This window comes from Pseudophryne corroboree, chromosome 6 (genome assembly GCF_028390025.1).
Source record: "Pseudophryne corroboree isolate aPseCor3 chromosome 6, aPseCor3.hap2, whole genome shotgun sequence".
Taxonomy (NCBI): domain Eukaryota; kingdom Metazoa; phylum Chordata; class Amphibia; order Anura; family Myobatrachidae; genus Pseudophryne; species Pseudophryne corroboree.
This window is the reverse complement of record NC_086449.1, coordinates 41,701,789-41,713,109: the sequence shown is the minus strand read 5'-3', so window position 1 is coordinate 41,713,109 and position 11,321 is coordinate 41,701,789. Positions and strand designations below refer to the sequence as shown.

General features: G+C 45.4%; 1 protein-coding gene across 1 annotated transcript in view; it reads left to right on the top strand.

Moving 5' to 3' along the window:
• The window catches only part of LOC134934217 (galactose-3-O-sulfotransferase 4-like), a 106,907-nt gene extending 95,924 nt beyond the window's left edge, over positions 1 to 10,983 (top strand). The window contains exon 4 of the mRNA XM_063929704.1: positions 10,129 to 10,983. Within this exon, the coding sequence (XP_063785774.1) occupies positions 10,129 to 10,899 (771 nt within the window). The 3' untranslated portion in view covers positions 10,900 to 10,983. The remainder of the gene's footprint in view (positions 1 to 10,128) is intronic.
• Positions 10,984 to 11,321: the final 338 nt, after the last annotated feature.

Genomic DNA, 11,321 nt, shown 5'->3' with positions numbered 1-11,321 from the left:
ATGTATAAAGAAAGAAAAAAAAACCACGGTTAGGTCACTGGTATATACAATTATGGACGGGCTGCCGAGTGCCGACACAGAGGTAGCCACAGCCGTGAACTACCGCACTGTACTGTGTCTGCTGCTAATATATAGACTGGTTGATAAAGAGATAGTATACTCGTAACTAGTATGTATGTATAAAGAAAGAAAAAAAAACCACGGTTAGGTCACTGGTATATACAATTATGGACGGGCTGCCGAGTGCCGACACAGAGGTAGCCACAGCCGTGAACTACCGCACTGTACTGTGTCTGCTGCTAATATATAGACTGGTTGATAAAGAGATAGTATACTCGTAACTAGTATGTATGTATAAAGAAAGAAAAAAAAACCACGGTTAGGTCACTGGTATATACAATTATGGACGGGCTGCCGAGTGCCGACACAGAGGTAGCCACAGCCGTGAACTACCGCACTGTACTGTGTCTGCTGCTAATATATAGACTGGTTGATAAAGAGATAGTATACTCGTAACTAGTATGTATGTATAAAGAAAGAAAAAAAATCCACGGTTAGGTGGTATATACAATTATGGACGGGCTGCCGAGTGCCGACACAGAGGTAGCCACAGCCGTGAACTACCGCACTGTACTGTGTCTGCTGCTAATATATAGACTGGTTGATAAAGAGATAGTATACTCGTAACTAGTATGTATGTATAAAGAAAGAAAAAAAAACCACGGTTAGGTCACTGGTATATACAATTATGGACGGGCTGCGGAGTGCCGACACAGAGGTAGCCACAGCCGTGAACTACCGCACTGTACTGTGTCTGCTGCTAATATATAGACTGGTTGATAAAGAGATAGTATACTCGTAACTAGTATGTATGTATAAAGAAAGAAAAAAAAACCACGGTTAGGTCACTGGTATATACAATTATGGACGGGCTGCCGAGTGCCGACACAGAGGTAGCCACAGCCGTGAACTACCGCACTGTACTGTGTCTGCTGCTAATATATAGACTGGTTGATAAAGAGATAGTATACTCGTAACTAGTATGTATGTATAAAGAAAGAAAAAAAAAACACGGTTAGGTCACTGGTATATACAATTATGGACGGGCTGCCGAGTGCCGACACAGAGGTAGCCACAGCCGTGAACTACCGCACTGTACTGTGTCTGCTGCTAATATAGACTGGTTGATAAAGAGATAGTATACTACTAATATTATATACTGGTGGTCAGGTCACTGGTCACTAGTCACACTGGCAGTGGCACTCCTGCAGCAAAAGTGTGCACTGTTTAATTTTAATATAATATTATGTACTCCTGGCTCCTGCTATAACCTATAACTGGCACTGCAGTAGTGCTCCCCAGTCTCCCCCACAATTATAAGCTGTGTGAGCTGAGCAGTCAGACAGATATATAATATATATAGATGATGCAGCACACTGGCCTGAGCCTGAGCAGTGCACACAGATATGGTATGTATGTGACTGAGTCACTGTGTGCTGTGTATCGCTTTTTTCAGGCAGAGAACGGATTATAAATAAAAGTGGTGGTCACTGGTCACTATCAGCAAAACTCTGCACTGTACACTACTGAGTACTCCTAATGCTCCCCAAAATTAGTAAATCAAGTGTCTAAACGGAGAGGACGCCAGCCACGTCCTCTCCCTATCAATCTCAATGCACGTGTGAAAATGGCGGCGACGCGCGGCTCCTTATATAGAATCCGAGTCTCGCGATAGAATCCGAGCCTCGCGAGAATCCGACAGCGTCATGATGACGTTCGGGCGCGCTCGGGTTAACCGAGCAAGGCGGGAAGATCCGAGTCGCTCGGACTCGTGAAAAAAAACATGAAGTTCTGGCGGGTTCGGATTCAGAGAAACCGAACCCGCTCATCTCTAATTAATACCTGACGAAAATACTATAAGAACTAATAAATTATTTACTATTGAGACATAAAAGTGTTGTTTGTTTTGCTGCATTAAAGTGTAAGCCTGTTCTGGGCAACAGTGAGCGCAGAATGTATTGAGCAATCTCACACACCCTAGTTCTATACAGCAAGACAGTGGCCGACACAAACACCTGGCCTATCTAGGAGTGGCACTGCAGTGTCACGCAGGATGGCCCTTCAAAAAACTACTCCCCAAACAGCACATGACGCAAAGAAAAAAAGAGGCGCAATGAGGTAGCTGTGTGAGTAAGATAAGCGACCCTAGTGGCCGACACAAACACCTGGCCCATCTAGGAGTGGCACTGCAGTGTCACGCAGGATGGCCCTTCCAAAAAACACCCCCCAAACAGCACATGACGCAAAGAAAAAAAGAGGCGCAATGAGGTAGCTGTGTGAGTAAGATAAGCGACCCTAGTGGCCGACACAAACACCTGGCCCATCTAGGAGTGGCACTGCAGTGTCACGCAGGATGGCCCTTCAAAAAACTACTCCCCAAACAGCACATGACGCAAAGAAAAATTAAAGAAAAAAGAGGTGCAAGATGGAATTGTCCTTGGGCCCTCCCACCCACCCTTATGTTGTATAAACAGGACATGCACACTTTAACCAACCCATCATTTCAGTGACAGGGTCTGCCACACGACTGTGACTGAAATGACGGGTTGGTTTGGACCCCCACCAAAAAAGAAGCAATTAATCTCTCCTTGCACAAACTGGCTCTACAGAGGCAAGATGTCCACCTCATCATCATCCTCCGATTCATCACTGTGTACATCCCCCTCCTCACAGATTATCAATTCGTCCCCACTGGAATCCACCATCTCAGCTCCCTGTGTACTTTGTGGAGGCAATTGCTGCTGGTCAATGTCTCCACGGAGGAATTTATTATAATTCATTTTAATGAACATCATCTTCTCCACATTTTCTGGAAGTAACCTCGTACACCGATTGCTGACAAGGTGAGCGGCGGCACTAAACACTCTTTCGGAATACACACTTGTGGGAGGGCAACTTAGGTAGAATAAAGCCAGTTTGTGCAAGGGCCTCCAAATTGCCTCTTTTTCCTGCCAGTATACGTACGGACTGTCTGACGTGCCTACTTGGATGCGGTCACTCATATAATCCTCCACCATTCTTTCAATGGTGAGAGAATCATATGCAGTGACAGTAGACGACATGTCCGTAATCGTTGTCAAGTCCTTCAGTCCGGACCAGATGTCAGCATCAGCAGTCGCTCCAGACTACCCTGCATCACCGCCAGCGGGTGGGCTCGGAATTCTGAGCCTTTTCCTCGCACCCCCAATTGCGGGAGAATGTGAAGGAGGAGCTGTTGACCGATCAAGTTCCACTTGACTTGATAATTTTCTCACCAGCAGGTCTTTGAACCCCTGCAGACTTGTGTTTGCCGGAAAGAGAGATACAACGTAGGTTTTAAATCTAGGATCGAGCACGGTGGCCAAAATGTAGTGCTCTGATTTCAACAGATTGACCACCCGTGAATCCTGGTTAAGCGAATTAAGGGCTCCATCCACAAGTCCCACATGCCTAGCGGAATCGCTCTTTCTTAGCTCCTCCTTCAATGTCTCCAGCTTCTTCTGCAAAAGCCTGATGAGGGGAATGACCTGACTCAGGCTGGCAGTGTCTGAACTGACTTCACGTGTGGCAAGTTCAAAAGGTTGCAGAACCTTGCACAACGTTGAAATCATTCTCCACTGCGCTTGAGACAGGTGCATTCCACCTCCTTTGCCTATATCGTGGCCAGATGTATAGGCTTGAATGGCCTTTTGCTGCTCCTCCAACCTCTGAAGCATATAGAGGGTTGAATTCCACCTCGTTACCACTTCTTGCTTCAGATGATGGCAGGGCAGGTTCAGGCGTTTTTGGTGGTGCTCCAGTCTTCTGTACGTGGTGCCTGTACACCGAAAGTGTCCCGCTATTCTTCTGGCCACCGACAGCATCTCTTGCACGCCCCTCTCGTTTTTTAAATAATTCTGCACCACCAAATTCAAGGTATGTGCAAAACATGGGACGTGCTGGAATTTGCCCAGATATAATGCACGCACAATATTGCTGGCGTTGTCCGATGCCACAAATCCACAGGAGAGTCCAATTGGGGTAAGCCATTCTGCGATGATCTTCCTCAGTTGCCGTAAGAGGTTTTCAGCTGTGTGCATATTCTGGAAAGCGGTGATACAAAGCGTAGCCTGCCTAGGAAAGAGTTGGCGTTTGCGAGATGCTGCTACTGGTGCCGCCGCTGCTGTTCTTGCGGCGGGAGTCAATACATCTACCCAGTGGGCTGTCACAGTCATATAGTCCTGAGTCTGCCCTGCTCCACTTGTCCACATGTCCGTGGTTAAGTGGACATTGGGTACAACTGCATTTTTTAGGACACTGGTGAGTCTTTTTCTGAGGTCTGTGTACATTTTCGGTATCGCCTGCCTAGAGAAATGGAACCTAGATGTATTTGGTACCGGGGACACAGTACCTCAAACAAGTCTATAGTTGGCTCTGCAGTAATGATGGATACCGGAACCACGTTTCTCACCGCCCAGGATGCCAAGGCCTCAGTTATCCGCTTTGCAGCAGGATGACTGCTGTGATATTTCATCTTCCTCGCAAAGGACTGTTGGACAGTCAATTGCTTGGTGGAAGTAGTAAAAGTGGTCTTACGACTTCCCCTCTGGGATGACCATCGACTCCTAGCAGCAACAACAGCAGCACCAGCAGCAGTAGGCGTTACACTCAAGGATGCATCGGAGGAATCCCAGGCAGGAGAGGACTCGTCAGAATTGCCAGTGACATGGCCTGCAGGACTATTGGCATTCCTGGGGAAGGAGGAAATTGACACTGAGGGAGTTGGTGGGGTGGTTTGCGTGAGCTTGGTTACAAGAGGAAGGGATTTACTGGTCAGTGGACTGCTTCCGCTGTCGCCCAAAGTTTTTGAACTTGTCACTGACTTATGATGAATGCGCTGCAGGTGACATATAAGGGAGGATGTTCCGAGGTGGTTAACGTCCTTTCCCCTACTTATTACAGCTTGACAAAGGCAACACACGGCTTGACACCTGTTGTCCGCATTTCTGTTGAAATAATTCCACACCGAAGAGCTGATTTTTTTGGTATTTTCACCAGGCATGTCAATGGCCATATTCCTCCCACGGACAACAGGTGTCTCCCCGGGTGCCTGACTTAAACAAACCACCTCACCATCAGAATCCTCCATGTCAATTTCCTCCCCAGCGCCAGCAACACCCATATCCTCCTCATCCTGGTGTACTTCAACACTGACATCTTCAATCTGACTATCAGGAACTGGACTGCGGGTGCTCCTTCCAGCACTTGCAGGGGGCGTGCAAATGGTGGAAGGCGCATGCTCTTCACGTCCAGTGTTGGGAAGGTCAGGCATCGCAACCGACACAATTGGACTCTCCTTGTGGATTTGTGATTTCGAAGAACGCACAGTTCTTTGCTGTGCTTTTGCCAGCTTAAGTCTTTTCATTTTTCTAGCGAGAGGCTGAGTGCTTCCATCCTCATGTGAAGCTGAACCACTAGCCATGAACATAGGCCAGGGCCTCAGCCGTTCCTTGCCACTCCGTGTGGTAAATGGCATATTGGCAAGTTTACGCTTCTCCTCCGACGATTTTATTTTAGATTTTTGAGTCCTTTTTTTACTGATATTTTGTGTTTTGGATTTTACATGCTCTGTACTATGACATTGGGCATCGGCCTTGGCAGACGACGTTGATGGAATTTCATCGTCTCGGCCATGACTAGTGGCAGCAGCTTCAGCACGAGGTGGAAGTGGATCTTGATCTTTCCCTATTTTTGGAACCTCAACATTTTTGTTCTCCATATTTTAATAGGCACAACTAAAAGGCACCTCAGGTAAACAATGGAGATGGATGGATACTAGTATACTTATGGATGATGAGTGACTGACGATACAGAGGTAGCTACAGCCGTGGACTACCGTACTGCGTCTGCTAGTATAGAGATGATAATGATATAAAATATATATATATATCACTACTGCAGGTATATATATATATATATAATATATAATGACGGACATGCTGGACGCTGTCAGCAGACTGCTGAACTACTAGTATGAAGAAGATAGAAAAAAAAAAACCCACCACAGGTAGGTATACAATTATGGACGAGCACTGACGACACAGAGGTAGCCACAGCCGTGGACTACCGTACTGCGTCTGCTAGTATAGAGATGATAATGATATAAAAAATATATATATATCACTACTGCAGGTATATATAATATATAATGACGGACCTGCTGGACGCTGTCAGCAGACTGCTGAACTACTAGTATGAAGAAGATAGAAGAAAAAAAAAACCCCACCACAGGTAGGTATACAATTATGGACGAGCACTGACGACACAGAGGTAGCCACAGCCGTGGACTACTGTACTGCGTCTGCTAGTATAGAGATGATAATGATATAAAAAATATATATATATCACTACTGCAGGTATATATAATATATAATGACGGACCTGCTGGACGCTGTCAGCAGACTGCTGAACTACTAGTATGAAGAAGATAGAAAAAAAAAAAACCCCACCACAGGTAGGTATACAATTATGGACGAGCACTGACGACACAGAGGTAGCCACAGCCGTGGACTACCGTACTGCGTCTGCTAGTATAGAGATGATAATGATATAAAAAATATATATATATCACTACTGCAGGTATATATAATATATAATGACGGACCTGCTGGACGCTGTCAGCAGACTGCTGAACTACTAGTATGAAGAAGATAGAAAAAAAAAAACCCCACCACAGGTAGGTATACAATTATGGACGAGCACTGACGACACAGAGGTAGCCACAGCCGTGGACTACCGTACAGCGTCTGCTAATATAGAGATGATAATGATATAAAAAATATATATATATCACTACTGCAGGTATATATAATATATAATGACGGACCTGCTGGATGCTGTCAGCAGACTGCTGAACTACTAGTATGAAGAAGATAGAAAAAAAAACACCCACCACAGGTAGGTATACAATTATGGACGAGCACTGACGACACAGAGGTAGCTACAGCCGTGGACTACCGTACTGCGTCTGCTAATATAGAGATGATAAAGATGATAGAGATGAACAAAAAAAATATAACACTACTGCAGGTAAATATCTATATAATATAATGAATGACGGACCTGCTGGACACTGTCAGCAGAATGCGTTTATAGAATAAAAAAAAAAACACCACAGGAGTGTTTGTTTAACTTTTTCAGGCAGACAAAATACTGGTGGTCAGTGGTCACACTGGCAGCAAAAGTGTGCACTGTACTCCTGCTATAACTGCTCCCCAGTCTCCCCCACAATTAAGCTGTGTGAGCAGCACTGGCAGTGAGCACTCAGCACAGTCAGATATAATACATACATAGATGATATATTATCATTATCATATTATCATGCAGCACACTGAGGCTGAGCACAGATATGGTATGTGACTGTGTATCGTTTTTTTTCAGGCAGAGAACCGATTAAAATTAAACTGGTGGTCAGTCACACTATCAGCAAAACTCTGCTGCACTGTACTGAGTACTCCTCCTAATGCTCCCCAAATTAGTAAATCAACTCAAGTGTCTCTGACTCTCTAATCTAATCTAAACGGAGAGGACGCCAGCCACGTCCTCTCCCTATCAATCTCAATGCACGTGTGAAAATGGCGGCGACGCGCGGCTCCTTATATAGAATCCGAGTCTCGCGAGAATCCGACAGCGGGATGATGACGTTCGGGCGCGCTCGGGTTAACCGAGCAAGGCGGGAGGATCCGAGTCTGCTCGGACCCGTGCAAAAAAGGCTGAAGTTCGGGGGGGTTCGGATTCCGAGGAACCGAACCCGCTCATCTCTACCAGAAATAAGTACAGTAAACTCAGTCTCATAAAGATAAGACGTTTGTAATTTGAAAAGTCAAACTTGTATTGTACAGTATATCTGTGTAAAAAGTAGCATCTACAGCTTTTTTTCTAATTTTGACTATATCTGTAGGCATGTCTGAGTCTGTATATGAAGCACAACAGAGCTTGTTTTGGGGAAAAAAAATGTTGCTGCTACTTTTTACACAGATATACAAGTGTGTCCTTTGCAGGAATCGAACCCTAGCTCACGGGCCTTGTAGCCATCAGCAATACCACTATGCCAAGAAAGCCATGGAGACGGTTGACTGACACCTGCAGTGACATAGTGATATCACTCATTTTATCATTTTTTCTTTATAGTACTGTGTTTGCAAACTCTACCACAGATTTTAATTATTATTTTTTCTTTTAAAGAGCTGTGTAGAACTATGAAATGTGATTTTCTTTGTGTGCATTGAAGACACTGAGCAAATATTTTTCCGATTTCACATTTCTACTTAATGAACGGATACTTTTATACAGTGCACAAGGGGAGCTTTCAGTTGTAAGGCTTGATGTCACTGGGTGCCTGCCACTCTGGTGATTTTGTACTCCACCCTGCAGTATTATTTTTTTTAAAAAGAACTACTATATTTAATGTGCACTGGCCCACTTGTCAGGGCTTGCTACAGCGTTCAGTATTCTGCAGGGTCATATTCATCTGCTGCTATTCAGCACTGTACTGTAGTTTTCATTAGTAGAACAGTCGCCACCCAGTGGTAAAGCTGTGTATAGCACGCTGTGGATCCTCTTGTGCTTTATCACGCAGGGCCGTTTCTTGGGGCAGGCGAGCAGTGCAACCGCACTGGGCGCCCGCCGCGGCACCAACTGTGGCTCCCTGCTTCCCCCTCCTATTTCTCCCAGAGTAACCCGCTCGGGGGCGGAGTTTCACGGAAAGACGCGTTTGCATCGTTACGTCATGACGCAACTCCGTCACTCCGTGAAACTCCCAACGCCCCCCCGAGCGGAGTACAGAGGGGAATCCAAGTTAGGAAGAGGGAAAGGCCGGCGCGAGGAGCAACTGGTGAGGCGGGCCGAAGAGCTGTAATTGCCTCTGCAAGTATTCTCTCTCTCTCTCTTTCTCAATGTGTAAAATGGGGACACCTGTCGTAATGTGTGAAATGGGGACTCTTGCCTGCCGTAGTGTGGGGATTTAATGTATCAAGGGCATTGCGGTGTGTGGCATAATATGGTGCAGGGGGCATTACTGTGTGGGGCTTAATATGGTAGAATTTTTTTTTCCTGTGGTGGTCGTGATCTGTTGGAGCAGGGTCAAAAACTGAACTGTGAGGTAGTCTTTTCAGACGAGGCCACACCCATTTAGATGAGGCCACGCCCCCTTGCCAGATGCACGCGCACGGTTTTTTTTATCTAGGTGTGTGTGTGTGTGGGGGGGCACATGTTTTTTATGTCATGGGGGGCGCTTTTTTAAATCTCGCACTGGGAGCCAAATTGGCTAGAAACAGCCCTGTTATCACGCCTTACTTCATCTACCTGTGCAATTTGTATGGCGTGACTATGTATGGCACAGCACCAATGATGACCATGGCTACATCTGTATGTTAAATATGTGAATGTATTGTTATTCGAAGGTATGACATGTTGTTCCCAAATCATGGTTACTGTCATATTGCTATTGTCTGTCAACGTGTTGGCTGATGACAATAAACTTTGAACTTGAACTTGTACAGTCAACTATAAATAATCCCTTTATGAGACCATGTAGTAGCACTTTTTACTGGGAAACATTCTGCATCATAAAGAAGACATAGAGGGGACTTTGCATAGCCAAAGGCAACAACATCTTCTAAGTTTATATCACCTGTATCTGTAAGCTTTTCTCATGCTACAGGTTCGAAGATCACTTGTATGGAGTTGGTGCATAGATCTATCTCTTCATCTGCTAATGACTGTTTCACGAGCATTTCAAGTATAACTGAAATAGATCTGTGATGGTGATGTTTCATCATTGTCATAACCTTTACTAATCTTGTATGCTCTCAACTTCCAGTTTATCTATGGAATGGTGTTTTCCTTATTTCAATGTCCAAAATCTTAAAATGCTACCTAAAGACCAATCTCTTCTTTAGTTCTACATTTAATCCATTAACTCCCAGTGTTTCTGATATGATTTACCCTCTGTCGTCTATATTTCTTGTACTTGCGTCTAGTCACTGTGCACATAAGCCTTGGAATAATTACATAAGAATGTGTATAAAACAGAGTTTGTATATTTTTCAGGTTCAGAAGGTCATGCCATCAGACTCCTTCTATTTCACAATTCTTCGAGATCCAGCTACGGTGGCAGAGTCCGCCTTCTCCTACTATCGTTCCTTATCACCTGCATTCAAGAAGGCGCCTAATTTTACTGCATTTATTTCCCATCCATCACACTACTATCAACAGGGAGTGACAAACCACCATTATGCACACAACCTATTGTGGTTTGACCTAGGATATGACCCAGATGCCCTCTTTACAGAAGATCTGGCTAGAGCAGTAGCTCAGACAGTGGAAAGGACTTTTAAGTTGGTCCTTCTAACTGAGCACTTTGATGAATCCATGATCTTATTGAAAGAGGAGCTCTGTTGGGAGCTTGATGATGTGGAGACCTTTAAACTCAACATGCGTGAGGCCTCTAGGCCACTGGAGCAAAGAGAGGTTGAGCAACTGAGGGCATGGAATTCTCTTGACTGGTACCTCTATTCTTACTTTAACCGTACATTCTGGGAGAAAGTGGAACGTTTTGGGAGTGAAAAGATGGACAATGAGGTGAAGAGGTTGAGCGAAAGGAGACAGCAGTTGGCTGAACTGTGCCTTGATAGTCTGGAGCCTGTTAGACCAGAAGACATTAAAGGAGACGGTATTGAGCCCTATCAATCTGGAGAGCAGAAGATCCTAGGTTGGGATGTAAAGACAAAGCTTTCACTCCAAGATCATCTACGTTGTATTCAAATGGTGACTCCAGAGTTGCAGTACATAAATCTCTTAAGGGGGGTACTCACGGAATGATATTCTAAGCCAGGCCTGGCCAACCTGTGGCTCTCCAGATGTTGTGAAACTACACATCCCAGCATGCCCTGCCAGAGTTTTAGCATTCCCTAATAGAAAAACTGTGGCAAAGCATGATGGGACTTGTAGTTTTACAACAGCTGGAGAGCCACAGGTTGGCCAGGCCTGTTCTAAGCAATCTGACTAGATTTCTTAGAATTTAAGCATGATCGCTCCGTGTGTACCCCCTACAGCGATAGCGATGCGCAGCCCCGCGCATTGCTATTGCTGCTGCTAGATTGGCCTGGTCGTTCACCCGCTGGGTGCAGTGAGCACCCCCTCCGTCTCCCCCCCCCCCCCCCCCCCGCACGCTCAGCACACATCGCGCTGTGCTGAGCGGCGGGAGAGATGTGTGCTGAGTGGTTCGCTCAGCACACATCTCT